Source organism: Coccinella septempunctata, chromosome 8 (genome assembly GCF_907165205.1).
Source record: "Coccinella septempunctata chromosome 8, icCocSept1.1, whole genome shotgun sequence".
Lineage (NCBI taxonomy): Eukaryota > Metazoa > Arthropoda > Insecta > Coleoptera > Coccinellidae > Coccinella > Coccinella septempunctata.
Window position 1 is genome coordinate 29,891,526 of NC_058196.1, and position 17,440 is coordinate 29,908,965.

At 37.1% G+C, this 17,440-nt stretch overlaps 2 protein-coding genes across 2 annotated transcripts in view; one reads left to right on the forward strand and one right to left on the reverse strand.

Annotated features, from left to right (window-relative positions):
• LOC123319099 (spondin-2) overlaps positions 1-3,909 on the forward strand; it is a 59,448-nt gene extending 55,539 nt beyond the window's left edge. Inside the window, exons 5-7 of the mRNA XM_044905949.1 lie at positions 137-402; positions 850-1,013; positions 3,278-3,909. Of these exons, the coding sequence (XP_044761884.1) occupies positions 137-402; positions 850-1,013; positions 3,278-3,474 (627 nt within the window). The 3' untranslated portion in view covers positions 3,475-3,909. The remainder of the gene's footprint in view (positions 1-136; positions 403-849; positions 1,014-3,277) is intronic.
• Positions 3,910-5,441: 1,532 nt separating this feature from the next.
• On the reverse strand, positions 5,442-16,616 carry LOC123319481 (ventral anterior homeobox 2a-like). The gene is made up of 5 exons (XM_044906481.1): positions 16,491-16,616; positions 6,795-6,955; positions 6,452-6,663; positions 6,092-6,276; positions 5,442-5,613 (listed from the first exon to the last, which is right to left on the reverse strand). Exons 2-5 carry the CDS (start codon positions 6,827-6,829, stop codon positions 5,461-5,463), a joined length of 585 nt encoding a protein of 194 aa, XP_044762416.1. The 5' UTR covers positions 6,830-6,955; positions 16,491-16,616; the 3' UTR covers positions 5,442-5,460.
• Between the last annotated feature and the right edge of the window lie 824 nt (positions 16,617-17,440).

Sequence of the window (17,440 nt, forward strand, 5' to 3'; positions counted from 1 at the left end):
CAGTGCTGAGAACGGCTTAAATGGGATCTAGCATCGTCTTTATTGAGGAAGCTGGCTTCTTTTTTCCTTCTTTTCCTTATATATCGAAAATCTCAGTTAACCTTTCAGGGTCAACTCATTCTCTTTGATTTTTCAGCTGAAGGAGTACGAATTAAACGAAGTTTTCCACCACACCGAAGACGATCGAAGCTACGACGTTGTCAATGCCGAGGAAATGGTTCAGGACAACAACATAAATATACTCAACGGCAACAAGGATTTCCAGACGGCAATTAACGAAGAGAGGGAGGAAAGGGAAAACCACATAAATTACAAGCCCAACAATCGACTGAAGCAGTTCGAAAGCCTCACCACGACGCTGTCTTCGACTAGTTGGAGTGGGGACAGGATGCATAATTCGATGTAGGTTGAGTTCAATCTCCAGTACCAATTTGTCTTCACATTAGGCATCCTTTTGGGAGGCCTCTTCGAACATGTTCAAACATGAGGATGCAGAAATTTACAATCTGGTAGATTAGATAGATGTTGCCTCCAAGAAAAACTCACAAGATGTTTGAATTAGATGGGGAACAACTATCTTTTCTATTATTCCTTCATGGACATGTTCATCAGTCGTATAAACAAGATTATTTGAGAAACGTAACAACGCAGCTTTTATAAAATTAACAAATGTTACGATCTTGATCGAAATAGCCCTCCACCATCACTCAAGGTATCAACTGAAATACCATTCTGTCGAGAAAGAGAAGTAGATTGTAGATGTAAAACATGGCAGCACTTATGTTCGAATATTTCTGTTCCTCGATGTTCATGTTTCATCATTTTCCTGATTATGTGTTCGATCTTCAGAGTGACAGCCACTCCATCGACCGTTTCTGGATCGAACGTTGTTTCACTGGGTAACAAGGAGGCAATACTGAATGGTATTGCGCAGTTCTACACCAATCCCAAGAAGAACGATAAACCCAGGCACAAGAAGAACCGAAGAACGAAGAAATATTACAAGAAGTATCGTGAGTATTGAAATAGAGTCGATTTAGGAAAAACATGTAAGTGTTTTTCGTTCAATGAAATAGAACACTCAGTTGATTAATAAGTGAAAGACTTTATTGCTATAAAAGTTTACAAACGGTTTCTAGTTTCTACTTATTTTTGACGTTTATCAAACGCAAATGTCGTCAAACGTCAGATGTCAGACAACACTGTCCAAAGTCAGGTTAGGTTAGGTTAGGTAGGGTTAGGGAATACCGATTCAACTCTCAATTTTTCTCATTCAATTATATTCTACATTCACTTAACTCCTGACTGGCCTAGACCATCAAGAGATACCATCACTAAAATAACGAGTGATGAAATGCAGCAAGTCCCAAAACAACATTCGAGTCGAGTCGTTCGTTTCTAGTTTCTACTTATTCCCATAAATGCTGACATATTCAGTCGATGAAACCTATTTGAGTTATAATTTACAATTTGGTTCATCACTAGAAAACATGGCCAAAAGTGTTTGCTATGGAAGTTTCTGAAACTGTTAGGGAGCAAATACAGTAAACTCCATTGAAAGTTATACTATACCAACTTGATTAAATTAATGTGTTTGTGTTTGTATGAATATGAAACATCATGCAGATTGAAATGCAAAGAAAAAATAGAGCTGCAAATTTAATTTTTAAAGTACTTGACTCTGTTTTAAATAATTTTCCCTGGGCTGCAATGATTTCTTTGAGGTCAATCAAAAAATATTATTCTTTGGTGTAATTAAATTCTCTCCTTGGATATACAAACATAATTTCCTAGTAGGGCCCGTTTGCACCAATCCCCCTTAAAAGGAGTACTCAACTAAGCCTCGTTTGAAGTTAATGGACGCTTAATTTTATTCCCAGTTGCACGACTGTGGCTTAACAGAATCTTAAGTAAGGGGCCCCTGAAGTTTTTATATCTAGTTATATTTCGGTTTTTTATTTTGGTGCAACTTCATCCTAGTCCAATAAAGCCATTTCATTGGTTGGCCGGTTGCCGATGATCGTTGTCATTTCATTAACCTAACTTTATTGTCCTGTCAGTCGGTGTCAAGGATATTATTATATTATCAAAGAGTAACAACTTTTTTTTGTTGAATTAGCATTAACAATGATAATGATTGTCAAATAAAAGGTACCTGAGCTTATATAAGTACAACACTTTCTTTGTAAGGTCTTGTGTGAATTTGTTTTACTAATGTTGAAGAGGAACGGGAAGAAAATGTCCTTATTGCCCTTGTTAGTACGAATGCGGTGAATGATTGCCAAGCAAGTGGTGGTAATTTACGAAGGGCACTCAACTTCTCAACATAAGAAAAGAGTTTATCGCTAACTATAGCATGATTTGTGACACCAAATGGAAAATTAAAAAAGACTGATGGTATTACAATAAAGGCAAAAGAAAAGGCTTGGTATTCAGTTATGAATTCATTCAATTTTCAAAATCCATCAAAAATGGGAAGTTCTGCAGCCAGTTCAACAAATTATTTTAGGTTAGAATCCCGCCCTTAAATACCTAAGTGGTCATTACAGGAGCGCTTAAATTTAAGGCTAGCTTTAGCCATTTAAATCTCACTTAACAGTTGGTGCAACGTAATTTAAGTTAAGGGTTCATTTTAAGGATCACTTAATACTGAGACCCGTTTGCATCAAACGCACTTAGTGTTAAGTGTCCCTTAAAATGAACCCTTAACTTAAATTACGTTGCACCAACTGTTAAGTGACATTTACATGGCTAAAGCTAGCCTTAAATTTAAGCGCTCCTGTAATGACCACTTAGGTATTTAAGGGCGGGATTCTCACCTAAACCTAACCTAACCTAACCTAAAATAATTTGTTGAACTGGCTGCAGAACTTCCCATTTTTGATGGATTTTGAAAATTGAATAAATTCATTACTGAATTCCAAGCCTTTTTTTTGCCTTCATTGTAAGCTGATAACTGTAAAGCTGATAACACAGTCCCCTTTATAATATGACTTGTATTTTATTGCATATAATTCAGACAACTCATATTAAATATAGATTTGAAGAAAGGTATGTATTTGAAAAAGCAAAACGATATGACACATAACCTAAAATAAAATGAAGGCTGTTCATTTCAAATTGACGCTTGAATCTCCACCCCTTATCGATAAACGTAGCGATCGCAGCGACTCCTGTCCTACGTTTCCCGTTTTCGGGGTCACATTTTTAGTACGGCGATCGTTCTCCTTCTCTCTACTCTCCATACTTCAGATTATGAAACTGTCCAACTTTCCAGGTCCACCTAGAGACTGCAGGGTGAGCGACTGGTCAGAATGGAGTCCATGTAGTAAATCCTGTGGTATCGGCGAGATGACTAGGAAGAGAGAGGTGAAGAAACACGCGAAACGCGGAGGAAGACTGTGTCCACCCCTGGTAGAAACCAAGTGGTGCGGCTCTGCCAGGTCTTGCAACAAGCAGTACTTCGACTGGTAGATTTGCGAACAGACAAACGATGTCAATTTGAACAGACTCAACTGATGGTCGAGTGACCATTTCTTTGGTGCACTGTGCGGGATTTATATTGCCACTAACTGACTCCCGTTCTGCATACAGTGGCGTTTTGTAAAGTTTTTCGACTGTTTTCTATGAAAGGAAAAAATGATTGTTTGAATATATTTATTTTGTCGAAACTTTTTAATATATTTCAGAGTCTTGCTACTTCTCCAATTGTGACAGGCAATCTTTGGATAGATTACATAGAGTACTGGTCTTATATAGAACTCCTTTGTATGGAGACGATGATTAAGTGTTAAATAATGTGAACAAATCATGTCTGATAGGATTTTTCGGACGTTTCTGTTCTGATCACCCTGTATTACCGGATAACTGTCGATATTCTATGAGTTCTAATAAAAAACTGCAAAACCACGAGTTTATTTCTTGAATGTCTCTTATTGTATCACAATTCTTCGAAGGAAAGCAAGTAAATCCATCTTAATGCACTACAGGAAGTGCAAAATAAGTTATAGATGGAAAAAATACGCATCCACGCAAAGAAAATTTTCAGCTCTGAAGATGGATAAGAGTTTTGGTCGAAACGTATGGTGAAATTATTAGAAAACCACAGCTGACAACCTGGAAATTGCTAATACCCATGAAAAAATTAAATGAAGGGAATAACATTAAAAAAATTTCTAGAAATGAAGAGGTTGAATATTCCGATTCCTCCTGTATATGAAATGGTGAGATTTAATTCGAATCCTTTGTATATCTTCATTTATAAGAGGTATGTACCTAAAATCCCTTGTTAGTTTGTGTCAGGGCTTGTTGGAATGGAAAAATTCACCCTTTCACTCAGTTTCTGATAATTCTTTACAAGCGCAGTCCTGTAACTTTTTTTTATATTGTTCGATAACTTTTTTGTATATTTTTTGATGCTTCATAAACTTAACTTTTTTACTCTCAATTTTGTAACAATTATTGCCTTTTTTCCGACATTCCGAACATGAAAAAGAACAACTACCATAACAAGTTTATTATACAGGTTGGTTCATGTGAAGTAGTTCAGGTAATAAGCCCTGTTCATTTGTTGTATTTCTTCCTAAATTTAAAATAATATTTCTATATTAGAGAATTGAAGAACCTTCATTCATTCATCGCTGCATCCCGTTGCCGAGAATGAATCTACAAAAAGACCAAAAAAAGAAAAAAAAGGAAAGAAAACGAAAAAAATAAAGAAAAAAAAAAGAAAATGCCAAAAACAATGCGAACAATGCGAACAGACTAATTTTTCAGGGACAATTGCGACTGTGTGCTCTCCTGTGACTGTAGAGACCCAACCGTGACCTACAGATCCTACCATTTTCCGGGCATGGATAGTTACCAACCAGATCTGGCCGCCGCTGAATTCTTTTCGAGTCTCCATTGTAACTATGTACCAAAGACCTCCACTGTGACCTGTCTAACGCTAGTTGTTCCCAGTTATGATTGGCATTAACTGATTTTAGGGACTGATGCAGTATATCTTTATACTGGCCTCCTGGTTTACGGGCTCCCTCTGTCAATTCGCCATATGGAGCGATTTTGAGGAATCTTGTGTCTTGCATCCCTATAATGTGGCCGCTCCATCTGAGTCGGGCCCTCGTTACTTGAGTCTCAATGTTATACAACTCACGCGCTGCAAGACTTCTGTATTCGAAACCTTGTGGAACCATCTGATATGCGTTATTTGTCTTAGATGACATTGTTTCGTTTGTTCAAGCTGTTTAATATGTTTAATACGAAGTACGAAAGTATATAATATAGTAATATCTTTAATTAATCCGTTAAACTATCATATGATTTATCATAGAATATATTATTATGGTTGAATAATTCATATATGTAAATAAATGAACAATATCAACACTACATTCCAAACCTTAAACCAATATATGCCTAAATCTACATCACTACAAGTATTGCAATCATTTCAGTTTTTCAATGAGATTCACATGATCCACTCTCGTTTATTTCATTCCGCGTGTCACTAAGAATCCTTTGCTGCTCCTTCAGGGCAGCCAGCCTCTGATGCGTCAGCTCCACGTACCTTTTTCTCCATTTTATTCTGCGATTTTGGAACCATACTTTCACCTGAAAAGAAAGGACTATGAGAAATGACGAAACAGGGAGCTAAAATCTTCGAGAACAGCAATCTGGGTTCATAAATGGATTTCCCAGATCTTCATTGAATATTTAGAAGGTGTGTGGTGACTCCACAACATGAAAACACCGAGTAACATTGGAAATATTCCAATTGCTTCCTGTATATTCAACAAAGTTGAATATAAAACAAATAAGTACTGCAACCACCCGATTATAAGCGTGTACGGTCTTGCCTCAACGATGTTAGTTGGTTTGCCTATCTATCAAGGACATGGGGTTGCCAAGCGACGACTAGCGTCAGACGTCCCACGTTGGGCGCCAATATGAGATTGGGTTTAAAACATTAAACCCAATTTGTGGTAGACTCTGATTAGTAATAATAATCGGGAATTACATAGGCGGGTTGTTAAAGTACCTATTTTTCTCTTTTGATCAACAAACTTTCTCCACTCATTCATTTTTTTACCTGAGCTTCCGTCAGATGCAGAGCGTGAGCTAAATAAAGTCTTTCTGGTCCGACCATATACTGCTGCCTTTCAAACTCAGCTTCAAGCCTTTCCAGTTGTTCAGGGGTGAATATGGTCCTGACTCTTTTGCTTCTATTTTTCTTGCGAGATGTTGGCGGATTGTGTCTCTCTTTGTTTTGATTTTCTGCAGAAAATTCGAGAATTTAAGGTGAAACAGGAATTTCAATAAATTTTTAATAGGATCGAATATATATGTTTCATATTTGGAAGACAACTGTATCTATCAAATATGATGTAAATTAAATGTTAATTTAACTTTCCATAATTATTTTTTCCACAGCCTTATACGATTACCTTACCTGCTAAGATGATCTCGTTCTTCAAACCAAGAATAGCAGCTATAGTGAATTTTTTGTTACTGTAGGCCTGTTTCTTCTTGAAGTTGTCATCAGCTAAACCCATAGCGTTCGAATTGTCATACCTTTGATGGATATCTTGTTGACGAAGACAGAGAAGATCAGTGGTCGTGTTCATGTCATCTTCTGTGTTACTCTCCGTTGCTGATTTTAGCCTGAAAAATGTCGATGCTGCATATGTAATTAATGTTATGCGGTTTAAAATCTCATGTTTTGTGTTTGGCGTGATTCCTACATCTATCTCCTTAATGAGGATACTACAAGGATTGAAAAATTATTTCCTTACATAAGACTTTTTTCCCTTGGCGATAACCAGTCCATATTAGATTAGAAGTTGCCAGTAGAATATCCCTATACCTCCAGAGGCAATGCCACCAAAAGAATGAGTTAACTAAAAACAACATGGAGGTCTGAAACCCTAGTAAGAATTCTATTTCCTAAGAGGACCTGAAATAAAAATAGGAGCGGATATTAAAAAAAAATGGTTTTATTTTTCGTTGTATATGTCTTTCAGAGAGCTAATTTTCTTGAAAGACCTTGACCTTGATAGACTTATTATGATTGCATTTGAAGTATACAGGGTGAGTCTTTGACTCGTACAAATATTTTAACAGTATATTCTTGAGGTCAAAAGAGAAATTTTTTTCCTTGAACGTTTTTTTCGAATCGGCTCGGTTAAAAAGATACAGGCTGTTGAAAAATCATGAAAAAATGTTGTTTTTAGTTTAATATCACAAGCGGTTTTATCGAATGAGATGAATTTCGTAATATAGTTCTCCGTTTATTTGATGAATCTTTTTCGAACACAAGATATCACCCACGTCTTCCAGTTTTCTCATTGTGACCATGACGTACCATGAAAATGCCAAAAGTTCAAAGAACCCAACTCTTGAAACTAAGTTGGACGCTATCTAATGAATATTTGAACGTTTCACAAAATAAAAGTATTCTTCATATTTTCAAGTTCAATGCGCCGTTTTCGTGTAATTTGATGTTCAAAAATGGAAAAGTATCTGTGAAATTTAAAAAATTTATTACTTTGACTGAATACCACTCCACTCCACAGATGTGTAGATGCCAGATTTAGCTAGTTATTCTGAAGGTGATTTTGTTTTTCTAAGGGTGGCACAGCTCATTATGAAAACTCAAAATGGCTATATCTTTTTATCAGGGCTGAATCGGCAAAAATGGTATAGAAAAAAGTGTTTCTCTTGACCCCAAGAATCTACTGTTGAAATATTTTTAATAGTCAAAGACTCACCCTGTATATATAGGGTGTCCTACGGTAGGTGTTCTATTAGACTTTTACAGAGAATTGATCATAGGATTGATCTGAAGTTTGGGTAATAGGGTTTACGCTAAAGATCTATCTGACTCGAATCTTTTCGTCTAGTACTTCCCTATCCCTATTCCTGATACTTTCGGAGATGTTTATATGGTTTCCACGGTGTATCATAAAATTGAATTGCATACAAATACAGAATGATCAAAAATGAGCCTTTTTTTGGCGAACCAATTCAATTTCTTCGAGAAGAGTTAATCTGTCATTTATCCATATGACCCACCCTTTCCCAACAGTTCATTACAACACTTCAGCACGCCAATCCGGCGCGCTAAGTACCCCCAAACGATCAAAATCCGACAATGATTAGGTCGGATAGTCATTCCGCTAATAAAATTCACGAGCCGCCAAATCCCGGACCCTGCACCCCTGAAAATTTTAATCAAACGAAATAATTTGACTGCTACACAAAGGACACAATCTCTAAAGAATATCTCGCATACCCGCGAATGTCATTCTGTATCGCGTCCCCCCCCACTCGCGCCGTCCCATCCCTTGCACGACACAGGGGGATGACGGCTAATTGCGCCTTTATTAAAAGTCGAGTGGGTTCAGTATTCAATAGCGGGCATACGTTGAATTCCTTCCTTACTTTCCTGCAAATCTTATGTATCGGTTTGATACGTTTATTGCCTCTGTCATGACTGATGTTGTTTCATTAGGCGGCGGTAACGGGGGTGGAGGCAGCCTTTGGACCGGGGAAAATTTATTTGATGTTTGTTTATGAGTCGCCCCGGATGGAAATGTGGAAAGAATAATTGACGAGTATGCGGTGATAATCGTTTTATTAATTTCACTCCGGAGCCATTTCACAAATCCGTACTAGGAGTTTGAATGAGTTTAAAAATGAATTATATGATCTGCTTTTAAGATAAGTCATTTAACTACTACACGTGTTTCGTATCGCTATCACAGTAGCATCTTCAGGAGGGTGGAGGTACTGAACGAAAAGATATAAATATAAACAAGTACAAAGTTTATCACGGAACTTCAATATGCGGACGACTGCACACTTATCGCTAGCAGCTCAGAGGATCTACAGATAATGTTGGACACCTTTAAACATATATACGAAGCTGTAGGCCTTAGACTCGATATTAACAAAACCAAAATCCTGGTAAGTCCGCCAGAAAACCCTCAAACAGATATCAGCCTGGAGGATGAAACTCTAGAACAGGTCGAGCAGTTCAAATACTTGGGAAGCTTCATAAATATTAGGGCTAACCTGGACACTGAAATACACACATTCATTTTAGAAAATTTAATATATGTACACAAAAATAGAAACTTATTTCAGCTACAATCTGATGTACATAATCACGACACACGAAATAAATCTCACATTAGAAAGGATTTTCTAAGACTAAGTGGATCCCAACACTCTCCTGCCTTCTGTGCAACATCCATGTACAATGTTTTACCTAGGTCTTACAAAAATTTACCAATTAAACATTTCAAAAATAAAGTGAAAGAGGAATTAATTAGAAATGTGTTCTATTCAGTGAATTCAGAATTCGTTAATTCTTTGTCTGTGTGTTAATTTGAGGTTTTCTGAACACTACTTCTTTATTTTAAATTTTATTTCAAGTAAACATATCTTCGTTATTATTTATTATTTAATTTGAGTGACTTTTAACTGTTCTATGTTCTCTATATATTTTATATCTATCTTATTCATATTTATTTCAACTTCTGTATTTATGACTTGTGAAAGCAGCAACTTGTTTTGCAATATCACCAATAAAACTAATCTAATCACAACCGTATCAATTCGGCTTCACGGGCATTCTGGAAGCTGAAGGACAGAGTGTTTCACGACCTCAATCTGAAGACCAAGACAGCTGTTTACAAAGCAGTGGTCCTCCTAACGCTTCTTTACGGAACCGAAAGCTGGACGCCCTACAGGCGACATAGTAAACAGCTTGAACAAACGCAACAACGTTACTAAGACAAATAATGCACCTCAGATGGTTCCACCAAGTTTCAAATGCAGAAGTCTTACAGCGTGTGAGTTGTACAATAATTCAGACTCAAGTAACGAGGGTTCGACTCAGATAGAGCGGCCACATTCTGAGGATGCAAGACACAAGATTCCCCAAAATAGCTCTGTATGGCGAATTCACAGAGGGAGCTCGGAAACCAGGAGGCCAGTATAAGCGGTTCAAGGATATACTGCATCAATCCCTAAAATCAGTTAATGCCAATCATAACTGGGAACAACTAGCGTTAAACAGATCACAGTGGGGGTCCAAAGTTATAAGAGACTCGAGAAGAATACAGTGACGGCCAGATCTGGTTGGTGACACTCCATGCCCAGAGTGTGGAAGGATCTGTAGGTCACGGTTGGGTCTCTTCAGTCAAAGGGGGGCACAGATAGTCACAAGTAGCCCTAAGAAATTATAAGTTTGATCGCACCGATAGTTTTGTTTTTGAGCCTTTTTGTAGATTTATTCTCGGTAACGAGATACAACAATGAATGAATGAATAAACAAGTAATTAGAGGTTGATGATAGTTTCCAGAACATCCAAAGCAATTAAATTCAGGGATTTTTTGTCCAAAAAAGTAGAAGGACCATGTTTTTGATTAACCTTGTATATTTAAGAACCCAGCTTCCCCAAAAATTAAATGTTAGAATTATTTATAACGACCCTGTACTACTTAACAAGGGCAAGTACATCACTGGACTACTACGCGTCCGACATGGCTAACTAGCGATTAAAGAGGGTAGCATATTCAGAAGGGGGATGCTTCAATAAAAGTCTAGTTGTAACCGTTATATATGACACTTATGTAGTGGGTAATTTTTAAGAGCTTCGTTTATAGCCATGTCATGATTTATCTGTTTGGGCGAGCTGTTGAATGAATTCATCGTTACAGGATATATCTTTTATTTGATTTTGCAATATATCCACCCTCAACATCATAAATTATGCCAATGAAATCTATTGAATCCTGTTATTAAAGTGAGATTCTAATTCTAATTATCTAGTTGAATTGATGAAAAAGTTGACAACGTTGGTTATCAAGAGAAAACTATGAAAGAAACTTCAATCTTTGATTTTTTCAGTTTGCTTGAATCATTCATTTCATGTTTCTGTGTTTTGTTATACATAGATTGCATAATTTTTGTGAATCTTGTTGTTGAATTTAAAAAAGATAACTATTTTTCCTAATCGTTTTAGCTATTCCTAACATATTTTTCTTTGTTTCATCAATTTTCCAATGAATAAATGATATCAATTTATCATGTTTCCGTTATTGATTTCTTCTCCAATTAAGAATTATCCATGTATATTCTGAATATGGAACTTACTCGAATTGGATATGACTCCAATAATCAATTTTCCATTCCACTGCAGTATTAATCTCTTAAAAAAAAACAATTCATCAATCTGAGAGAGATTGAAATGGGTTTCGGAGGACAACGAACTCTTCATGCCATATAATTATATGCTGGTAAGATTACGAAATGAAAATGGATAAAAAAAACTTTAGCTTGCGGTAACTGAACATATGGGGATCGATCGAAAACATCTTCAATTCAATCAGCTTGTGCCTTGGTTGAAACGTTCCAATTACATTGAAATTTGAGCAAGTTCCATGCATAAAAAAATATTGCGTTACTATAGCAACGAATAATAACTCATTAGAAGTGTCATTGTGAAGTTTGAGGTCAAAAAAGTAAACCAAAGTTACGCGATGAATTAAAAGAAAGAAGATGTCCACCGAAATTGTGAAAATCGAAAAATTGGAGTATCGAGCCATCATCAAGTACCTGCATTCAAAAGGGTCAAGAGGTAAGCAGATTTACGAAGATATACTTAATACCCTTGGTGATCAATGTCCTTCGTATGCGACCGTGAAAAATTCGACTGCAAGCTTCAAAAGAGGTAAATTTTCCATTGAAGTTGATGACCGATCGGGAAGGCCAGTTTCTGTGTCAGTCCCCGAAAATATCGATGCAGTTCATAACATGATTTTATCAGACTGTCGAATTGGGCTAAAACGAATATCTGAAGCATTGAATATTTCATACGAACGCGTTTATATAGTTCACGTCAATTTGGACATGAGAAAAATTGATGCAAAATGGATCCCCAAATGTTTGAATGTTGACCAAAAGCGTGCAAGGGTAGAAGCATCGCGTTCGATTTGTGCTCGATTTGAAAACGATGTAGACTTCTTAAACCGAATTGTTACTATGGATAAGACTTGGGTACATTTTTACGATCCAGAAACAAAGCAACAATCTATGGAATTGCGACACTCTGGTTCTCCAAGACCTAAGAAGTTTCGTGTCCAAAAATCTGCTGGAAAAGTTCTTGCTTCAGTTTTTTGAGATTGCCATGGAGTAATCATGATTGATTTTCTGCATGAGGGTAGAACAATAACCGGGGATTACTATTCGACATTACTGACCACTCTAAGGGAAAAAATTTAAGAGAAAAGACGCGGAAAGCTATCCAAGGGTGTTTTGTTTTTGCAGGACAACGCCCCTGCCCACAAATCTCCTGTAGCCATGCAAAAAATTCGTGATTTGGGTTTGAATTACTAGAACACCCGCCTTATTCACCAGATTTGGCTCCATCCGACTATCATCTCTTTCCTCAACTGAAAAAAAGTTTAAAAGATCGTAAATTCTCTTCCAACGAGGAGGTAATAAAAGCTGCTGAGGTCTGGTTTGCAGAGCAAGAAGAAACATTTTTTTTGAAAGGTCTAGAGACGTTGCAGGTTCGCTGTAATAAATGTATCCAATTAAGAGGAGAATATGTTGAGTAATAAAATATTTTGACATTGAAATTTTGTTTGGTTCTATAGTAGGCTAAGAATTCTTCAATTTATCCTCGTACGCGTATCAAAAGTTGACTTTAGAAAAATTCCCGAAAAGGCGGAGTCAGTTAAAATATCGTCAAGACCGAATGGTTCAACCGAAGTCAATGAAGTCTCGAGATGTATAACAAGAATAGTTGGCCTTTCAGAATATGCATCACATTCAGATCTACTATAACTTTTCTGAGAAATAGGCCTGTGGAAAGTTGACCTTTGAAAAATTCCCAAAAATATGGGTTCAGTTAAAAATTCGTCAAGACCGAACGGTTTCATCGAATTCGATGAAATTTCGAGATTCATCACTAGAAGAGTTGCTCTTTCAGAATATGTATAACATTTTAATAGACGTTATTTTTTCTGAGAGTTAAGACTCTGTAAAGTTAAACCAACGTTGACAGTTTCTATTTTTTTCCCGATCTTCTGTTCACTTCTCGACCATACCTCGTAAATCCAGCCGCTAGCTTCGGCCGCCGCCGTTCTGGCTAATTTGCGAAATTGCAATCGGGAATCACGGGTTCGAAGCAACCATAAGCATTCCAGCTTCATTCTGCCGTACGTTAATGATAGGGGGTGAAATCGAATGCGAGCTGCGGAGCCACGCCTCTGGATCTCGTCACGCCCACGCAAAATAACTTTATGGCCGGAAAATATTCATCCCCGAGCTCGTGAACATTCCTCGTAAATTGGCCGCTGTTTTGGGGGTATGCCATCACACAGGCGAAGCCTCAAAATCTGTCGAGATTCTGGAAGACGAGCAGGGAGTTGTTGTGCTTATACGTTGGGGAAAAATGAGGAAAACACTACAGTGGTTATTTTTTCACCACGCCACAAGAAGAAGAGCAAAATCCCTTGAGATTCTGTGACCAAAGCTTTCGTTCACTGATCACAGAGTCCAAGTAGTATTGACCTAAAGTTCCTGCTTGTATCCTCAAACCTCTTTTGAGTAGAGAGTAGAGTAGAGAGCCAGTGGTCAGTATCCTTTGACTATACACTTCAAATATCGATAAGTCATAAGTCAACCGAGTACCTATTACACCTACAGGAAGCTCGGTCAATCATCTCATCACCAGGTGGACAAACAACACCCATCCTCTACAGTAACAACCCCAGAAGATCCAGAAAATCCTCCACACCAATCTTGTGGGTAAATTAACAGCTTTAGGCGATCTTCAGTTGAAATAACACACCGCCTAATAACTCTGCTCTTTCTTTCGTTCATTTTTCTCCAAGGAGACCTGTTTTGGAATACTAAAATTGATTGGCGTATATGTCCAGAGCCTCCAAAATCTGTATTTGTTCAAAAAATGAAAAAAACTCCAAATGCCTCTAACTAAATTGAGACTATGAATTTCCTTCGAAAACTGTGAGCCTGTAGCTCTTTTCCTTCGAATGTTAAAATGTTTGTGGCCGGACAGAATTGATTTTGACCAAAAATTCTTCATGAAGTAGTCCACCCTATCGTTTGATACAATTTTAATCTCAAAATTACTTACAGATATTAGAGCAAAATAACTCTCTTGCTCCTAACAAGATTGAACAAAGATGCACCTTAATAGAAGGTAGTACTAATACACTGGCCTTAACCCAGAGGATTTACAAGCGCCAGAAACAAACAAACAAACTCTCAGTAAAGCACCAAAAATCCCCTCTGGTTCTTGGCGTGAATGAACAACTTAGTAAGTAGATACTACTAAGATACAAAAAGAATCATCGTTAAATGGATAAATGGAAATTACCTTAAACTCCCATATAAATGCTTTTATTTAGGATGTGACTGCATCGCTATTTTAGGCGAAAAAAACCTTCCTCTTTCATAATCTGAAATGGAATTCGATCGAAAAAACCTCATATCTAACTCGCAAAAAATTTCTAAACAGAAACCCGGCGATAAATTTCAAAAAGACTCGAAAACGACTGGACCGATTTTAACCAGAATCAAAAGGTTTCGTTACACCTTCGATTAGCATCAAGGTGCAAAATTTCACATCGATAGTTTCAAAATTGCGAACTGTAGCGAGCTCACAATCATTTTCATGAAGACTTTGAATAACTCCTAAACCGCTGTTTCGATTTCCGGCAAAATCGATAGGCTCCTTGATACAGTGGATCCAAATAATCTTGCTAAAATTTAGCTCGATAGCCTTAAAATTGCTACTTGTAACGTGCCTAATAAGTACTCCTCTTTTTCTCCTCTCAATCCGAGTTGGGAGTCAATTTTCGATTTCTACGAAAGCGAGTTTGTTGTCCATGAACTTTTTCATCGATTCCAATTGTTTCTACGCCAAACTGTAGACAAATTCTTTGGTATCAAAACAAACTCCAAAGAAGTTTTCCAAAAATGTGAGGTGAAAAGAAAATTTTTATTTGTATTGCAATTTCTTAACACCCTGTGAAAGCGTTCAGGAAATTTTCAGATTTTACGCAGAGTTGATTAAAAGGACTATCTTTTTCGCCATCTTTGAGTTTTTATTTCACCTTGATATCTTGATTTCTTTTGGAGATACATGTATTTGAATAAAAGCATAAAAGCAATGAGAGGTTTGCCGACTGCACTATATCTGAACAAGTCTCAAATCAAGGTTCTCTCATGGTATGGGCCAGTATATCAAAAGGAGCACGTATAGAATTATTATTTATTGAAAACAGAGGTCTAAATGCTCAACGTTACATAGAAGACGTTCAATAGGAAGCTGTTATTCCCTTTGCTCCATTTGTTGGAGATGACATCATTTCAATGCACGACAATTCCAGGCTTTTATTTATGAATACGTGTATCTTCAAAAGAAATCAAGGTACCAGTGGATTCAAGTGACTTGATACAGTCCTGTAATTTGGGACAATTACCTCCCTTGCAGATTTCTTTGTTATTTACCATTTATGAGTGAAGGGACAAACTTATAAGATTGAGTAGCGTCTTTTCGGTTTGTTTAACAATTAATTCCTGTTGACTTTGCCTTGACCAGAGCTTTTGAATTGACAGGAAACATTAATGAATTCAGGAGAGTAAAAGCGCGTTTTTTATGGCCTTTATACTTTCTAGTGTCCTGTACATGTGTTTCACTTTGTGCATGTGTAATTTTTTTTTCTGGATACGAGGGATATTGGCATATTAGATATGTCATGAAACGAGGTTGTGTATAAATCAAACGTCAACACGGATCTCATTCATTTATTTTGTTGTTTCATAGGGTGACTTGAGAGAATGCCGAATAGATACAAGCGGCGCATTGGCAGCAGGAAATATTACGATTTTTCGTAGGATATTATTATTTACGTTTTTTCCACAAAGAAATCACCAAATAATGACATAAATTAAAGTTCCCTTGTTTCGTTTAGTTTTTTTACATTTCAGTTGCAATATATTTACTGTAATAGGGGTTTATCATTTAATTTCCTCACCGAATTTCGACTATATAATCACAAATTCTAATTTTTCAAAACTATACACCGTCTCAAGTCACCTATTACATTTGAGAGTTGAGAAATCAATGGATTTTAACTTGTGTCCCTAGCCTCCCAACTCGGTGGTGACTTGGGACAAAAATATATATATTTTTTAGTTTATATCCGAATTCTGAAGCATGGTATATATCCTAATCAATAGTCTGAGTCATTAAGCATATTACGAATGAGGACACTATAGTTTACCTGACATATATAAAATGAGGGACTCTTCGTTTAGATTCCGAAAAACAAACATTTTACCCTCCAAACAAAAAGAAAACTTTAAGAAAATTCAAAAAAAGCTTAACTGGAACAATCTCATCTAACAAAGGTGTGACTATATGAATATTGAATTTGAAAATTACCTCATCACATCAACAGACCACCAGCCACATGATGAACCGGAAACTAATAAGTCAACACACAAAAGAAGACCTCGTCTCCACTAACTTAGCCCACCGTCGAACTGATAGAGCTATATTACGCTATTATAATAGCCCAAAATTCACGTAGGTTTATAATTATCCCCTGGCGCATTTCTCTACCCCCGTGAAAAGCTGCGGAGACTGAATTTTCCGCCATCCAAACGGCGGGGCAGGATTGGCTCAGGCCGCACCCCCTGCCACCGGGAAATGGGGTGAATTCTCCAATGGCGTAGCCCCAAATAACCCTCGATCTTTTCCGACCTGCCCGCCCCCGGTTAAAAATCAATTCCGAAGGGAGAAGATCAAGTGGGCCTCCTTTGTTTCGTGAAATATCTTCTGCAACCTCAGCAGGAATACCTGCATGCGCCAGTTTGGAAAAGTTGTTTGCTCTTTTGATTAGGATGACGGTGAGACGTAACCCAGCTGGGATTAGGTTGTTGTTGCCTGTTAGAGGAAAATTTGACAGGGGTTTGAAGGCGAAGGACGACTTCTTTTTCCCTTAAAATAAGGGTGGATGATCAGAGGAACTTTTTCAATATAGGCGCTCTAAACTTCAATCGAGCATTTACGGAAACTCCATGAAACAGTCGAGGAAAACTCTGGGAGAGACCGGTCCTTTTATTCATTCATTCATCACAAGAAAAATCATATACAGGTTGGGCAAAATTCGTTGTCTACTGAGGGGATCTCGATAGCAGCTAGAAAAAAACGGATCACACATTCTCTTTTTTCATGACTAATCCAAATCTAAAAACAGAATCGCCCTATCATTATTAGATTTCGAGTTATGAACAAAAATTTTGACGATTCCGAAAAGTTTTCATATCTTTTTTGTCTTTGAAGTTACTGATCTGAAACTCAAACCTTCTTAGGCACTTTCATACATAGAA